This window comes from Formica exsecta, unplaced genomic scaffold (assembly GCF_003651465.1).
Source record: "Formica exsecta isolate Colony F162 unplaced genomic scaffold, ASM365146v1 scaffold444, whole genome shotgun sequence".
NCBI lineage: Eukaryota > Metazoa > Arthropoda > Insecta > Hymenoptera > Formicidae > Formica > Formica exsecta.
Genome location: NW_021851677.1, coordinates 994,958 through 1,012,139, shown reverse-complemented (window position 1 = coordinate 1,012,139; position 17,182 = coordinate 994,958). Strand labels below are relative to the sequence as shown.

At 37.6% G+C, this 17,182-nt stretch overlaps 2 protein-coding genes across 4 annotated transcripts in view; both read right to left on the bottom strand.

Moving 5' to 3' along the window:
* Nucleotides 1–6,512, bottom strand: part of LOC115240689 (homeobox protein SIX2-like) — a 33,009-nt gene extending 26,497 nt beyond the window's left edge. For 2 of the 3 annotated variants that reach the window (XR_003884797.1, XR_003884796.1), the window contains exons 1-2: nucleotides 6,027–6,397; nucleotides 819–1,101 (exon numbers count right to left, since the gene is read on the bottom strand). Coding sequence is in view for 1 of the 3 variants with exons in the window: in XM_029815991.1 (XP_029671851.1) it covers nucleotides 819–1,101; nucleotides 6,027–6,332 (589 nt within the window). In the remaining 2 variants the exon portion in view is untranslated. Of the gene's footprint in view, nucleotides 1–818; nucleotides 1,102–6,026 lie in introns of all 3 variants that reach the window. The other variant, XM_029815991.1, reaches the window with a different exon arrangement.
* A 4,798-nt stretch (nucleotides 6,513–11,310) lies between these two features.
* Nucleotides 11,311–16,885, bottom strand: LOC115240702. Its single transcript, XM_029816010.1, has 8 exons — nucleotides 16,198–16,885; nucleotides 15,482–15,931; nucleotides 14,523–15,146; nucleotides 14,345–14,398; nucleotides 13,911–14,235; nucleotides 13,343–13,601; nucleotides 12,523–12,778; nucleotides 11,311–11,582 (listed from the first exon to the last, which is right to left on the bottom strand). The coding sequence occupies exons 1-6, from the start codon at nucleotides 16,883–16,885 to the stop codon at nucleotides 13,358–13,360; spliced, it is 2,385 nt and encodes a 794-aa protein (XP_029671870.1). The 3' UTR covers nucleotides 11,311–11,582; nucleotides 12,523–12,778; nucleotides 13,343–13,357.
* Nucleotides 16,886–17,182: the final 297 nt, after the last annotated feature.

Genomic DNA, 17,182 nt, shown 5'->3' with positions numbered 1-17,182 from the left:
AACGCCGCTCGCCGATATTGTTTAAGTAAGTTTAATACGCGAAATAATATTCCATGTCCATGGAAGTTTGTATATATGTGTATGTATTATATATATATAAAAAATATATATCAAATATATATACTTTATTTATATGATATTATATGATATAACTGTTAAGTTTTAGTAATATAATATATTTCTCTTATTATATATATATATATATATATATATATATATATATATTTCTCCTACATTATTTCGGGCGATAATATAAGAGAAAATACAAATATATACATATATATTTAGTATAATTACGCTATTCCTAAAATTATACGTTACAAATACAATAATATAATATATTGTGTACTATATAAATTTTACTTAGAAATTTTACTTATAACTTTAATATAGATAAATTCACATATATCTTGAAATGAATACAGTAATAAAATGAATAAAGTATCTTCATATGTGTTCGTATACAGAAAGTTTGATGAAAAATTCGGTTTTTATATCTACATTCATATTTTCTTCTTGACTTTTGTATACTTTAATAAAATAATCGATCAACGCAGAGAATGATGCTTGCGCTTTCAAGAATCCTTTAATCTATCTGATGTTGAACAATTAATTTATCTATCCTCTATATCTCTCATTATTATCAGACTATCTCAAGATCAACGAAAACATTTTTTCATCGCAAGTCTAACAATTATTGCTAAAAATGAAAGATGCTTAATCGAGTAGATTGATATTATTAAGAGCGATTTGCAGTCGCATCACTCTCGTAAGTAAAATATAGAAAATGGGAAGATCGTTAAAAGATTCTTACTAACCGACTGCGCCGAGGGGCCTGCCACGTAGCCTCTCAGCCTCGATGTAATGGGCCTTGAGCCAGAGGGCCTGCAGTTTGGGATGATTGTTCGGGCTGAAGGTGTGACTCTCCAGGATCCTGTAGAGCTCCTTAAATTGGCCCCGATGAAAGGCGACGATCGCCTTGGCCTTGAGGACGCTCTCGTGCCGATGCAACCTGGTGCATGCCGGCAGGGACCAGAGAAATCTGCTGAGCCTCTCCACGGAGCCTGCCTGCTGGAGAACCTGGACATTCGACACCATCGCCTTGAAGACGATAGACAGGGGGGGCACACTGTTAGTCGGCAAAACTCATCCCGGGTCTCCTCTTATTCTAGTGTATCTTGTATATGTCTCGCATTCACCTCTCTTAGAGCTGAGCGTTTTGTTTCAAGAAAGACGACTCGGACAGCGATTATCTAGATTAATCAGTCGGACTATTTTCGCGTGACTGAGGGAATTAAGAATTAGGATGAAAACCGTGTGTAAGAAAAAATCTATCTTTTGGAAAATTTCGGGAAAATTAAAAAATGGTGAATTTTTAAATTGATCTTTTCTCAGATGAAACTTATATTTAAAACTATTAATTCTTTTTTCAAACGACGATTATTCGGATTGAGTTTTGTTCAACTCTGTAATCTTGGAATAACTTTTTTCACCGAAACTAGCTAGAGTGGAGATCTGTATTACATCTATCACACGTTCGGTTCTTTCTTTTTTTTTTAACAAAACCAGTATCACTTATCTTTGAAGAATCTCATTAATAAAGAAGATGTAAAATTATTTGAATTTTACAGATATTTAAAAAAAAAAAAATAGTATTTATACCTTTTTTATAAAAACAATGAATTTAAAAGAATTGCTAGATTATAAAATTACAAAATTATCTACATAATAAGTATTTTCTCAATACTGTTTATAATTCAAGGAGGCATGAATATGAATATAAATATAAATTTAAGATTTCAACCGGATGAGATTCAATATTAAATGAAGATTGAAATATCAAATATTAAGTTCAAAGGAGTGGATAAATCAGGATGTCTATCTCCTATGCCGACATATCACGAATTTCAATTAATCGAATTTCTGCGAGCATGCAAAAATGATTTTCGTGTCCCAGAGCGATTAAAATAAACTGATATGTATTTCCATAAATTATTTAGAATATACACATGAATTTTCAGACAGTCGGTATATAATTCTCTATATCAAGATAATGTTAGAATCAATAATCACGAGCGAAAATTGTGTATATTTAGTTTATAGACTTCTTCTACAATAATAAATGTACGTAATAAAATTATAATTCAAAGCTACGGAATCACAAAAAATCTATAATAATGAAATTTGATCGAATAAAAATTTATAAATTGTTACATATTTAATTTCAAAAGTTGCAATTTAATAGAACTTTATTACTAGTATAAATAAAACGCTACACTTGGTACATTTTTGATACGATACATTTTTTTTAATTCTTGAAAGAATCACTAATGAATTTAAGTTTTCGCATAATACGATTTTAAACGGAACTATATATCGATATTCCGTCGTATACTTCAGTTTATTTCATCAACACAAATTGTGTTATTTTTTGCGGTGACCATAAATAACCATCGTGAATTCTGCTTGAGAAATCTATTATCTATTTGCCAATATCTGCATATATCGTGTCAGTGACGTTTATATTCGATATCATGCGCCATGTATTGCGCCAGTCTAAATACTGTCTTACGTATTTTTAATTTACACATAATTGATTTTTAAAAGCGCGGTATTCTATCGTATAAAATCGATACACGTTACAATATAAATAATAATACAATATAAATTTTATATGTATAATGAAAAAAAAGAAATTTCTGTGCATTCACAAATTATATATCATTCGCGTTCATCTTTCAGTATATAAATACAAATTATATAGATTTATCACATATTTTTGGCATCCTTTTATATTTCTCTCAATAATATTATGTAATTAAATTTTTATATCTAAATCTTTTATATTTTTTTGCTTGAGAAGAAATTTAATTTTTCGCTTTTGTTCTCTATTCTTTTGTTTTTTTCGTTTCTCTGTTCTCTAAAAAAATTTATCCAAACAATGTAGCATAAAATTACTTTACGATTAACCGACTGTCAGAAGTGGTGTAAATTTCTCTCTAGCGCGCAAAATTAATTACTACGAAAGTACTGACACGAAATTAAGACATTGCCGATCGTACGCGGATGAATCCTTAATCACCGCTTAATTGGCAATATGAGCTCTGTACACCTGTCATCTTTGTCTGCTCGCCGTCGTCGCCGGATGTCGCCGAATTTTCGCGGTACGGCCGATTAATCTTGGCCGCGTGGCATAATGAGAAATGAATGTCATGTCACCGAGAGCGAAGAGAAATATACGACATAGATCTCGAGATCGGACTAACTGCAACTAATACAGTTACCGCGATCAGAAATCGCGCAATTTCACTCCACTTTCTTCTAGAACTGAATAACTTTGTGATATGATACGCGTTATACATATAAAAATAAATATAAAAAAAAAAAAAACATTCTAAAACCAAAAATTTTCCCGTTTTCTTCATTTCAGATTTATTAGGTGATTATGCTAAAAAGCATCATCTTCAATCTTTTCACCGAATTTTGGATATAATTTTTATGCATTAATATGTATGGTACGTAATTAATAATTTATACGGATATTCGATGAATGTAAACATTTAAAGAATTATAATTTTATAATTACATTAAAGAAAAAAAAAATCCGAATTAAATTGAATATATTGAACTAATGCTACTAAAACTGGGATTTAAAGAAATCAATGTTCTAGAATAATCTAACCTGAGAATGAGGAGAAAATTATTCAGTTCAACCATTTCCCTTTTTCTCAAATATACGATTGATCTCGTCGGGATTCGAGATCGAACGAATAGAATCGGTCGACATTCGGTGAAACGATTTCCTTTATGCTTCGAAAATCTATCGAAGATCTATCGATGAATAATACCTCGAATGATACAAGACAACTAGCGCCCACGTGTCACAGAAAATATGGCAACAATCACTATATTTTTGAACAGATCGATACGCGATAGCGACCCAATTTCGCAGGTCGCATCTTATGCTAACCGAAAGAAAGACAGTCTATAAAATAAATTCACTCGCAAATTTTCTACATCGTAATCCTTCTGTGCGACGTGGGCAAGGAGTTAAAGTCTAGCCGCATAATCATATTAATTATAGCGCTAGCACACGCACACACATACAGAGGGGTATGCACGTGCAAAAACGCCTTGTGCGATCGATTACTTTCGCGTTTGGCAAACTTATCTTTCTTCACACACAGTCGATTATTATCTTATAATGGTCACATGCGTTGATCCGCGTGTGAAAATCGTCGCACGTTGCAATCGTTCGCGAATAAAACACTTTCACCTCCTCGTGCCTAATTTAAAAAATAATTTCTGATATACATTATCACGGTATAAAAAATCCCAAACTAAATAGATCAAACAAATAACTCAAAAATCCAGAAGACATCCAAGGGACATTTCAAAACTCGAGATATATTTTAAATGTTTTTCGTTGGATTAAAAAGCATATATAAATTTCTTTCACCAAACAATGTTTATATATATAACTGATAAAATAAAATACATATAACATATCGTTAAAAAAAATCTTGATTATATTTTTCAATGTAAATAACACGATTTTAATGCAAGAATTAATTTATTAAATTCGCGTAAGATATTCATTTTATATTTATTAATATCGACAATCTTCACAAATGAATAATTCGAGGCTGCGTTTTGACAAATGCAACTTGACAAGTGTGCAATGAAGAATTAATGAGAATTTTGCCAAGCGTATGCGGGAAGTATCTTCGTGAAAATCATCTCTTTCTCTCTCTCTCTCTCTCTCTCTCTCTTTCGAACAGGATGAATTAACACGTGGGACGTTCGATATGGGGGACGTAAACGTCGCGCGCAAAACAATTTACGGTTACAGTAAAATCGTGCAAATTCCATTAAGCATGCGACATGCAAGCAAATCTTGGCGCATAACGCTGCATATTGTCGGCGATATAACGACCACATTGTCGCGGCGACAATATCATCATCGCGGCGATGTAAGATCTCCGCCGTTTTCATATTTTTAATTAAATGACAGTTAATGCGATGACACTGGGCATCCGCGCATACGAATATATTATATATATATAATTTTACTTAATATTTTATGAAACATCTACGCGCGCGATAGCACATTTTTTCGAATATTAAATATACATATAATAATCATGTAACAAAAAAAAAATATATATATATATAAGGAAAGAAAGAAGAACATAAAATTATATCGCAATAATAATAGATACTTAGAAAAATGATCAAATAAGATGAAAATTATGCTCGAAGAGATGCATGATTCGAGAATATCCAACATTAAAAAAAAAAACTTGTAACGAAATAGAGTTTTTGCGATATTCAATGCGCGTTTCGTCGTAAGTAATCAAAATTAGATCATCTTGCTCTTAAATTTGGAAAAACTACAAATCGACCGGTGTTATTTCGCCGAGAAAAATGCAGCGATGCTAATCAAACTCGCCATCAACCGCTCATCAACTCTATGCGTCGGGAACATATGCAATATTTTCAATTAACACAGTCCTTTTTTATTTCTGTTCATATAATGCAATAAAATTGTAAGAGCAACGCTGTCCTTTTTACAGCGTGAACAAAATATTCAATGTATTTAACTCAACTAGAAATCATCATGTTACATTTTCTATTAATATTGTCAAGATTCGTATATATTAGCGTTTACTGTGATCGTATTACGAGAAATGTTTATACTTTAAACTGGACTTTAATCGGAATGTCAGTGGACTGCATGTTTTCTAAACGTGATACGCGAGCGGCTAATGGCAACACACAGGCGCGCGTATCAAGCAACTAGAGACCCTCTAATAAAAGTCACGAGATAACAAAATTCGAATTTAAATTGCGCTATGTCAAACGCAATATAATCTTAATTATTTCAAAATCAAAATCAATTATTCCTTTAAAAGACCCTCGGGCATCTCTCGAGATGCTATTCATCTCCCGTATTACTTCGTTAACGTCCTCGCGAATCTTACCGGAGGGTCTCTGACGAAAAAACCGGACCCGACACGACTTACCTCGCAGACACACGCGACTTGCTCCTGCGTGAAGCCGAAACTCGGCAGCTGGCCGTTACCGCTGCCCCCGGCGGAGCTCGCCGGGCTGTCCTGCGGACTGTAGCTGGCCGCCCCGGTCGTCCCGGGTGTATAAGCGTTCTCCACCGTGCCGCTCGTCGTCGAGTGTCCGGTCAAGGGCGTGGGCGTGCTCTGGGGGCTGTAGTCGCCGGCGGCGGTACCGAGAACGTCCGTGCCACCGGCGCCGCCAGCACCCGCCGACGAGCCCATCGCACCCCCGTTACCAGCGGTGCCACCGTAGGCCATCATGGCTGTGTCATCGCCGGGGTCCACCACGACCCCCCGCACCGTGGCACCGCCGCTCTCCACCGTGCTGCTGACCGTACGATCGTCCTCTATTCGCTTGGCGTTCGCGACCGGACGCGGGATGTCGATGATCCGACGGTCCCCGTCGCTCGAGGGGGAGCGTCTCTTCCTCTCACTCGCCGCTCATCTTCGAGGGTCAGACGATCACCCTCCGCGGAATCACTGCGAATTTTTGGAACGTCCGAACGAGGACATCGCGCGATGCGTCTTGATTTAGGATCGGGAGAAACTTAGCTGGCCAGATGTTTTTTTAATATAAATATTGCAAGATTAAAAAGATTGATAACTGGAGTTTAATTATAGTTTGGATGAATCTTGATGCAATTGCGAGTTTGTAACGATGTGTCAATGAAGATGAGGAGCACGTACGATAAAAGTAAGGCAATAATTAAAGTAACTCGATGATCCAAGTAATATATTAATAGCACATTTATTATGTTATTTGTCAAAGCTAATCACCAGTTTAATGCGTCGACTCTTAATTACCGTTACGCGCGCGAAATATTTCTTTTCTTTTCTCTTGTGTGTACGTGTATATAATTAAATTTTTTTAAACCGTTATTAATAAATTTTAAATATTAAGCATGTAAATTTGCGTAAACTGTGCACTGTACTGTGTAACTGTGTAAGCAGAAAAAAAGACACTGTAGAGTTTTTTCGCAATCCGTCCGATAAATCGTCGATGGTTGTTTCGAAAGGATCGTATGTCCTCCCAAGGCATCGATACTCGTCGGTTCGCAACTTTGCACTTTGATGTTCCTCCGATCTCCGCTGATTGCAGTCACGAGGATCGCGTGAAAAATCTTACGATTAGCGTACGGTATCTTTGGATCGCGCCGATTGAGCCGAGAGAATCACAATGAAAAAATAAAAAAGAATCCCCCGGCGTTACTAAAGAACGATTTCTTCTTTGATATCAAGTTAATCTCGCGATTAACTTCCAGCCGACGGTCGGCTGGATTCACAAGTCTCAAATCCCGAGAATCTCTATTTCTTTCTCACTGATTTTCGATCTAACACAAGTCGCACTTAAAAAGTCAGGAATAAGCAAAATAATTTTAACTTTGTCGATTGTTTCCGAATTTCTCGTTCACAAATTAGTTATTGTTTGACATATTTTTATAATAGTTCGCAGCAAATATTTAGATCGTAGATTCCAAAAGTCGAAAATTAAATCACATCGCGGATAATCTTCGCTTTGCCTCTGTCGATTTTCGTTTCTCGTTCTGGCTCGGGATCATTCTCCGAAATACTTTTCGTTCAATCGTTAATCCAATCACATTCTTCTCGAGAATTCTTCCGTCCCGCAAATTGATCCGTGTATTATACAGTGCCCGCGATAGATAATCTATCGAATCGACCAGTTTCTTCTCTCGCCGATTGCTTGCTCTTTCTCCCGTTTTCGCTGTCGGGCACACAGGTTGCACCGTGAAATCCACGGGCTCGTGTTTCCACGGGGCCAGAGACCGCTATTTATAGATCGCTTGGTACACTCGCGAGCGCGCCGCTATTATTAGAGGCGCCTTAACGTGCGTCCCTCTCGCACTCCTTTAATCCCATCGACGCCTCTTCTCGAAAATGTCATCAAACCGCTTCCACCTTCGAGAATTACCACCTTCTTGAATTCGACAATTTAATGCCGCTTATGCGTAGAACCAATTTTTTATGCGCACAATGGCGCGGTCTCTCTCTCTCTCTCTCTCGCTCGCTCTTCCCTTGATAGAACGATTTTTCAGTTGCTGAAATCACATTCTCGCTCTGTATACTATGAGTCACTGAAATACGCACTGGCAAATTTTCAACGCGAGCTAAGAATGTTGATAATCTTCTTAGATTCACTTCGGCCGATTCTCGAACAAGATTCGATAATAGTCTTTGAGGACCCCGCCTTCGCGTAGAAACGGGTGTGCCGGAAAATTCCACCCGTGCGATTCACTCGGTTTAGACTCGCATCGTATACACAGCACGCGAGAGAAAAGTATACATTGTCGGGATACTTATCACGAATAAAAAAAAGAACACACCGACGATGCTCGCGGAAAACCAAGGTTCTTCGCGTTTCTCTTCCTCTCGAATTTGTCGAACTGTACGATTGGACTCGCGCACCAGATCGTCTTTCAAAGAGATTCCGATCGCGATTCCAGATCACTCGGACGAGACACAGTCTCGAGGCGGCGGATCAATGGGGCCGTAATTCGTCTCTCTCGCAGCCACGCGAGAGAGAGACACTCTCCTCACGCGCGCACCAGAAGGGACTGGCGATGCGGCGTGTTGGCGAGATGAGCCGAGTGCGTCATGCGCGTTACAGCGCGGATCGGCGATAGGCGTGGCCACACTGACAGCTGCATGACGCGCGGTGCTATTGGATGCTGGACACCATACCGCCACCATACCGTCGCGCCATTGGTCGCGCGCGCACGCCACCAAATGAGCCTCGTTACTAGCATCCGGCGCGAGCGTGCTGTAATGCGTAGAGAGAAAGAGATAGAGAAAGAGATAGAGAAAAGAGAGAGAGAGAGAGAAGGGAGGAAGGGAAGAAGAGAGAAAAGAGACACGCGAGCGAATTGCATCCAGACTGCGGATCCTTCCGAGGAGCTCGTTAAATTCCGGACTTCTCTGGATGTCTGCTCTCTTAATGACGCGCAAGCCGGGACGACGTGACTTTTATGTCGATGTGCGTGGTAAATGTTGTATCCGCATATAAATCTCCAAATTACGCGTATGCGCCGTATATGAAACAGTTTTTCATCGATTATCCGGTATTGTTTATCAACCAACACGATCGGGATAAACAGAAAAGTTAAAGAACATATCGTTGTTATTGTTGCGCAGCTTAATATTTACGTTGTAAGGTTTATTACAGCTGAGATAAACAATAAACAAAATAGGTAAGAGTTTAATAAAAGGTACATATTTTATGGTCCGGCCATAAAATAATGGAAGAAAGCAGATTATGAGATTTGTATAATATAAAGTCAAATTCATCGTAAGAAAAATTTATTAATTTAAGTATGCCGGTTAGGAAATTAATAACTCCAATGCGCGATAAAACAATCATTTGCGAGATAACATTGCTTATTACGCTCCCAAGAAACATTGCCACAATCGAACGAGCTGTCGTGCCGTGGCATTATTATTCATTATGTTAGCAAATTACGAGAAAAAACGACACGCGTAAGAAAATAAATGGGGGAAGCGCGTTAAAGATCTCGTTATTAGCGTCGACCTATTCGTGTTCGCGTAAGAGAGAGAGAGAGAGAGAGAGAGAAAATGGAGAGAATTGAGAGAGGAGCGCGAAGACAGAGGGGAAGGTAAAGGCAACGGCTTATCCACCCCGGGGAAAAATCGATTTATAGCACTCGCGCGGGGTTTATGAACGCCCCCACGGAAGAAAGGTACGTCGCTTAGAAGCTACTTACAACAGAAGTTGGATAAAGTTTCACGGACAGAGCGCTCGCTTACGTTTTTGCGTTACTTAAGGCACTGTACGCTCTCTCGTCGTCGTATTCGGGCTAGAATAACACACGTCCCGCAGTCTCCTTGCTGTAGCGAAATCGTCGACCTCGTTCGATTTAACTGCGTAAGAAAGCAGCTACGGCGAAACCGGCAACGCGACGTCGAGTATATGCGCGACTCCTTACAATATCTCTCTTATATATACGCGGAAAAAAAATCTGGAAAAAAATAAGACTAAAAGATACATTGATTCTTGAATGTTCTAGAAATTCTGGAAAGAAATTGAAATTAAAATAAATTGGATACAAATTTTAATAAAGTATATTTTAATCTTTTGTTTTTTTTTTCCAACTGAAAGTCAAAATAAAAATTTTATCTTGTAACGCGTAGATCAGTGGAAAATGAAGGCAAAAACTAACTTTTATTATTATTTCCTTGAATTTCCTAGGAAAGATACCTCGATTACGAGGTTAATTATAAAAATAAATTATAAAAATAAGTGTGTCGCAAAAATTAATGAAATATTATTCAAATAAGATTTTCTGCGCGGTTTGTTGTTAGAATAAATTTCTCTAAAAGCTCAAAGTTTTCAAAATACAGATCTGGCCTTAAAATATCATATAATAGAACTTGCAGTTTCTCTATTGAAACCATGCATCGGGGCAAATCGCGCAAGTCGCAACGAGCGTGAAGAATCACGTGGCGCAAGCAGGAAAACGTCGCGACGCCTTGTTTTCTCAGACGGCGTAGGCGCTTTTGGAAAAACAAGCCTAAAATAATGCATGTGTGACAGATTTTTCCATATACCTAGAGCACTCGAGAGAAGAATGCCGTTTGGTTTGTACGAATCTTCCTGCGAAGCAGGGCCTGACGTGGGATTGACGTTCTTCGACTGTCGACCCACGTGTGTGGAACCCTTCCGCCCTTTCCGCGGCCCTTGCTGCCGACGACATTGGAACTTGAGAAAAGACGAACGCGAACATGTCGGGAAAAGAATCTTTCCTTTTGAATTGTCCGTCGACTTTGACGTTTCCCGTTTGCAGTTTTGCATCGTGCATTACGTTACAGAGCCGTTAATTCGATGCATTGAACGACGCGATCAAAAGCAAAATTTATTGAAGAAGATCTGACTTGGAGAAACCGTATAGTAAAAGAATCTTGCATCGATCTTGATGCACCGACGGCAGTGCAGCGCCGACGGATGCAGTATACTTCAGACCGACTATCGCATGCAAGAGTAATCTTTATATAATCTCATATTCTTCCTCGTTAATACTATTAATAAATATATATTCGAGATTTAAAACGATATAATTTTTTTTTTATATGTATATGTATAATTGTCTAGATAAAAATGTATATTACTTGCACTTGATATTTAGTTTAACATTCTCGTTCGTTATACAATTTATATACTTCCCTATATATTTATTTTGTTTTATAATTATATACGGAGTTTAGCAATATGTGTATCACACGTTGCTCGTCGCATAATAATAGAAGAATGTCCGTTGCGTGAGATTTCCTTCCTCCGAAAAGCGCACAATCGAATCTCCAGGAAAGGAAGCTCGGCATCACGATGACGGAATTGATACATTTTATTCGGATTGTACGCACCCCCCTGCCACCCGTGGCGCGTCGCCATTCATTCCCGATACACGGATGCCAGCGGTTTGTGGTCCACGATGAAGTCGTTGACACCATAATGTGATGTCTGAGGGACTCTCCCGGTTCACCCTAAAAAGCCACCGAAACAACCGCTCGATCTTGCTGATGGGACAAGTTCGCGACGATCTGTAATCATTCCGACGTACTTATCGTCAGTTTACTTTGCTTATCTGATTGAACATGATGTAAACAGCTTTATAAAAAATGAATAAAAAAAAAGGAACTGAGATAAATCAATTTCAAAAAGTATATAGCTGTACAAATGCAAATGCGTATAAAATGATTTTATATTTCTTTAACACAATTTGATTGCATGATATTAGCATGGCAAAAATTATCTTAGAAGAGCAAAAATAGAACTTGATAACACAACGCGACCAAATTTTCATTAAGGAATATAAAAGTATTATATATCTTACTTATTTTAAGTATAGCCTTAATTAATTAAAAATTGATTAGAATTAAACAGTGCGATTAATATTATGTGATGAAGAAATGCGATAATAAATATAGCAATTTCTCGAAAGTCTCACGACGTGATAATAAAATGATAAGAATTTTATTATCGAATGAATTAAAAATTTATCAACTGGAAAGGTAAATTCTCGATGCCTCGCTCAGTCATTACAACGCAACATACGTCCGATTCGGTTTGCATTCACACGCATTTGCGCGCTTATTACACGCTCGCGATCATTATTTCGGCGTTCCCTCTTCGCATTCTCCCGTTGTCCTGTGTACGCGGCAAGGCGCAGCGCGCATTGACATTGATTCCCTTTGTCGGGGTGCACGAGGGTGACGCGGACGCGAGAAGGACGGTTGCGTAACAATGCGAAAACGCAAGAGAGCATCCGACGAAAAGCTCGTATCACATTCCCATAAGTGGCGGCGGGAATCCCGCAGAGACGTCCTCACGTTCTCTCTACCCTCCTTCCCGCGTTTCAACGTTGCCCCTCTCCCCCTTCCCTGCCTCACTCACTCGGGACGTGCTCTTCTTTCTCGCTCTTACCTTAGAGATAAAGGGACAGGCGCCAGGTAGGTGACTACGAGCGGCACCGCGGTGCCCCGTGGCGACGACTGAATAAACTCGTAATTGGGCCTCCTGGCCCACCGCGCCATTCACGCCTCCGTCGTGCTACAAAGACATCTCGTGAAGGCGCGAGAAACACCCCGGTGAGGTGCGTTGCTCGCACCACGTTTCGCGTCCGTCTCTTTCGGGGAATAATTGAATGCTCGTCCGAGTCGGAGAATAATTGAGTTACCGTCTATAACGAAACAGGGTTAAGTGATATCGGGGAACATCTTTCGATTAACTGTTCTATCTAGGGCAAGATGGCTCGAGCAAGTCGTATCGCAGAATAATTGATTATCGTACGTACGACCAGACGGATCATATTTTTTGATTGATCAAGATATTTTCGTTAAATATATATTTTTTTAATACTATTATATATATTCGTAGATGGAAAAATATTTTTATATTCTTTCGTCACGAGAGAATCGTGCGCTTACAAGTGTCGTAATATTTCAAGCAAATAAATATAAATATTTTTAAAGTTTTTGAGACAAGAAAGAGAAAGGAAAGAGAGAACGTAGATACTCAAACTACGCGATATGCAAATTTTGTCTGTATTTTATCTTTTATCGCAAGTCACCGCTACGTTTTTCAAATATATTATTATGAAATGCACAAAATATAATAAATTTTTATATTTAATAAACGACAAATTTTTATATTATTTGCATATTAAATGTTTTATATTAAAATTGTAATTACATTATATATTTAATTTTAAATGTATATATATTAATATATAATTTGCTCTGACCTTTGAAGTTACGATTCAATTGATTCCGGAAGTCGGTCGACCAATGATCCAATCATACTCGTCCTCTTCTTCATCGTCATTCTCTGTTTCGACATAATTCGGCAATTCATCCCCGTGAATAAAATCGCTATTATTTGCAGAACAATTCTGAACCGTTTTACTATGACCCGTAGTTCGTTTGACAGCAAAATCATTCTGATAACTCACTTTTGTGGTAGAGAATGATCGATCAAACATTATATTCATCAGTTTGATATCTCTGTAATTGCATGGTATGAAATAATTTATTATTGTAATCAATAATGGATTATTGATCGCAAATAGTTGCAATATAATATGAATAATTGCAACAATTGTGGATAATTCCTATGGTACTAATTATAAAACCAGAAATTAGAATAAGAGAATATATATGTATATAATATCTTTTAATGCAAAAAATTATATTATATATTTAATATACATATATATACTTTTTTTTATTTTTTCTCTTTCTCTGAGTTTATTGATTTTTGAATTCTAAAGACATAGTTAACTATAAAAGTGGAATCTAAGCTAAAATACTAACTTGGGGATGATTGGAATCTCGCCATTAATGATATTAGATCGAACGCGCAGCATTTTGTAAGCGGTATCCATAAAATTAGAAAAAAATGGCTCATTCGGCGTACTTATAAACTTTTTAGTATCTTTTATATCTTCTTGTTTACATGGACTGATTACGCGATCTAAACCCGTTGGTTTGTAGTCTGTATCAGTCTTCTTGGGTATCTTATCCTTTTTCTCTTTTGGCTCTTTAACTTTAATCTGCTCTATAATCTTTTTGCATTCATCTATCTCTTTATATTCGCGTTCTATTTGTTCTTTTATTGATTCTTCCATAGGCTTCTTATCTGCAAAGAAAAATAAAATAAAAATTAATTAGTAATTTAATATGAAGTTTCTTTTGCGTGTAAATTATGATAATATAAAGAGATAATTAAGAATTTATAGACTTTTTACCTTTTCCGGTACTTGATAGCTGTTCTTTCGCCAATTTTTCTTTCGGCTCTTTGTCTGCAAAGAAAAATTAAAAAAATTGAAATTAATTAAAAATCTGTATAAATAGAAAAGGAGAATTAAAAATTTATAATTCGAATTTACACACAAAATATATTTACGAGGCGTAGAACTTACTTACCTTTTGTAATATATTCCAACTTTCTGTTAGAACAGTATTCCGTGTGATCGCAGGATTTTTGCGTGGGTTCGCGTAACATTTTGTCTTGATCTTTTTGCGTAGACTGACAGATCTGCATCTTGTCGACGATCGATTTTCTCGACAAGCACTTGGCTGGGCCTTTCACACATTTTTTTTTAGTTTCATCTTTTTTTGTGGTCCCGCACTTTCTCTTTTGTTCCTCGCAAGACAAGCTCTGTTTCAGATCCTTCTTCTCGTCTTCGCTGCTAGAGTAAAGTGCCTTCGTCGTTTTTCTCACGTTCGTGTCGAGAACGATATCGGGAATCAAGGTGGAGAAAGATCTATGATCTCGCGGAACGGAGAAAATTGATTGTTGCGAGTAACGCCGTTTTTCGTTTATCTTGCCGCAGTTTTTATCGCTGACCCGAGAAGATTTTCTTTTCCGACCGCTTTCGGATCGCTTTGGGTTATACTCGGCACATCGTTCTGGCAGTGACTTTGCACATCGCTTCTCATTGGATTTCGATTCGCGACAATCATTCTTTCTTTTTGATGAATTCTTGCAAGCTACGCGCGAAGGTTCCTCGTAATCTTTGCGTCCTGTGCACGATTTCGATCGTTGTCCTGATGATCGATATATCAAAGAGTTAAAGATGCATATTTTAGACAAGAAAAATTATTAAATAAAATAATAAAAGATATATAGGCACGCACAATAGGCGAAAATGAGAACAACAGAAAAATTGGAGAGACGTACAAATAAATATATAGTTCATATTGAAGTTGAATAATGATAAAAGCAATAATAATTTTTATCTATTACTCTGTAGGAATTTAAGATATTAATTTAAAATATTCTGCGTGCGCGCGATGCATCGCGTACAAATTAAGTTTGGATATTAAAGCAACTACGATACTATAACAATATAAAAAAGTAATTATACGCTGTTCCGCTTTACTTTGGCAACATCTCGTGTCAATGTCCTTTTTTTGCGAACAATTAGGATCTTTCGATTGCGTAGCTCGTTCTTTCGCGTCGCGCTTTTGACCAGTCTCGTCCAGTTCCCTCTCCCAATTGCATTGCCGTATCAGCAGTTCGGGACATGTGTTATGTTTGCAAGATTCCTTCTCCTGTTCTTTTTCACACGTCGTGCTTTTTCGAGACGAGACGCGGCTATTCCGACCGCAGACGTCTTTCTGTTGAGTTTTTCCGCACTTCTTCTCGTTTTCGTCTCGGCAACGATTTTTCGCGACCTTCCGAGAACGCGTGCCACAGTCGTCGTTCTCAACTTCGCGTGCCGGTTTTCGTTGCGATTTACACTCATCATTCTCTTCGGAGGATTTTTTCGAAGCGTCGCAAGAAAATGATTGCAGTTTTGTCAGGGACACGCGGCCTGTGATCGGTAATCATTGATTGTTCAAATCTCTGACATTAATTACAAGCTAAATGTGTTATAATATGCTTATTTTCATTAGGTGTCATTTTTCATCTTAATTTATATATATATCTAGAAAAATTAAATCTATGAAAAAAATTGGATTGAATATATTCCATGTATACATATATCATTTCAAATTAAAGATTATTTAAATTGTAAGTTTCAAAAATCAATTATTATCTAAAATTTTAAAGCACCTGGATGTGCGTCTCGCATGCTTCGCGGGCTAAACAAACCCTTTTTCGAAGTTTCGATTTTTTGAACAGAATTCTGAACCACGATGCAACTTTTCGAGGAAAAATGGCGATGTGGTACAGAAGATAGACACAATGGAGAATGTCGAGACCCTTGATTGCTCGAACTTCCGGAACAAGTCAACCCATCGAATCGAGATAATCCATAGCATTTTATGTGATTTTCTATTTCGGGCATTTTCCACGTGTGATATTCGCGACGAGAACATGGCTGCTTCATGGAAGTGATCGCAAGCGTTTGAGGGATGCACCGAGTAATCCGCCATTGCTGCTGAAGTCGATCCGTCGTATTCGAAACAGAATCTTCCTGCGTGTAATTTTGCAATTCCGGAGATTGCGACGATATGTCATATTCTTGTGAATGTTGATCATTCAGTAATTTGAACCGATCTCGTGATTGCTGCTGATTAATCTCCGGTGTATTTGATTCCGATTTTACAGGGGGCAGAGAATCTACGTTTCTCGAAGCGATACTGGTCGATAAATTATCAGTCCGTACTTGCCCGATCGTATCATCAATTACAGGCTCTTGACTTTCTTGAAGCGTGGAAACTATTTGTGAAGCGCGATCACCATAATAGACTTTATTAGTAATCACATTTCTGTCGCCATGTATAAAGCCGTAATCACCAGCTGAGGTTACATCTATCAATGCTTTCGGATGCTTCATCTTCGTACACATTTCGAAATTTAAAAAATGTATGGGCGAGCGAGTACTGAGAATTATCGCCGCGATTTCAGATGAAGTTATCTGTGTCGTAAAGATGGATTTCACACCGTTGGAAAGTCTTAATGAATTGATTCTCCTGCTTTCACGAGTATTTTTTTCCTTGCGGGAAGAGTCGAATAAGCTCCAAAAGCGACGTTTAATCATGCTCGTGGATACGTGTGTTTCATGCTAATTTATTTCGAGAATAAAAATGTTACCAAATCTAAGAATGCATATTTTTACATAATTTAGAAAAAC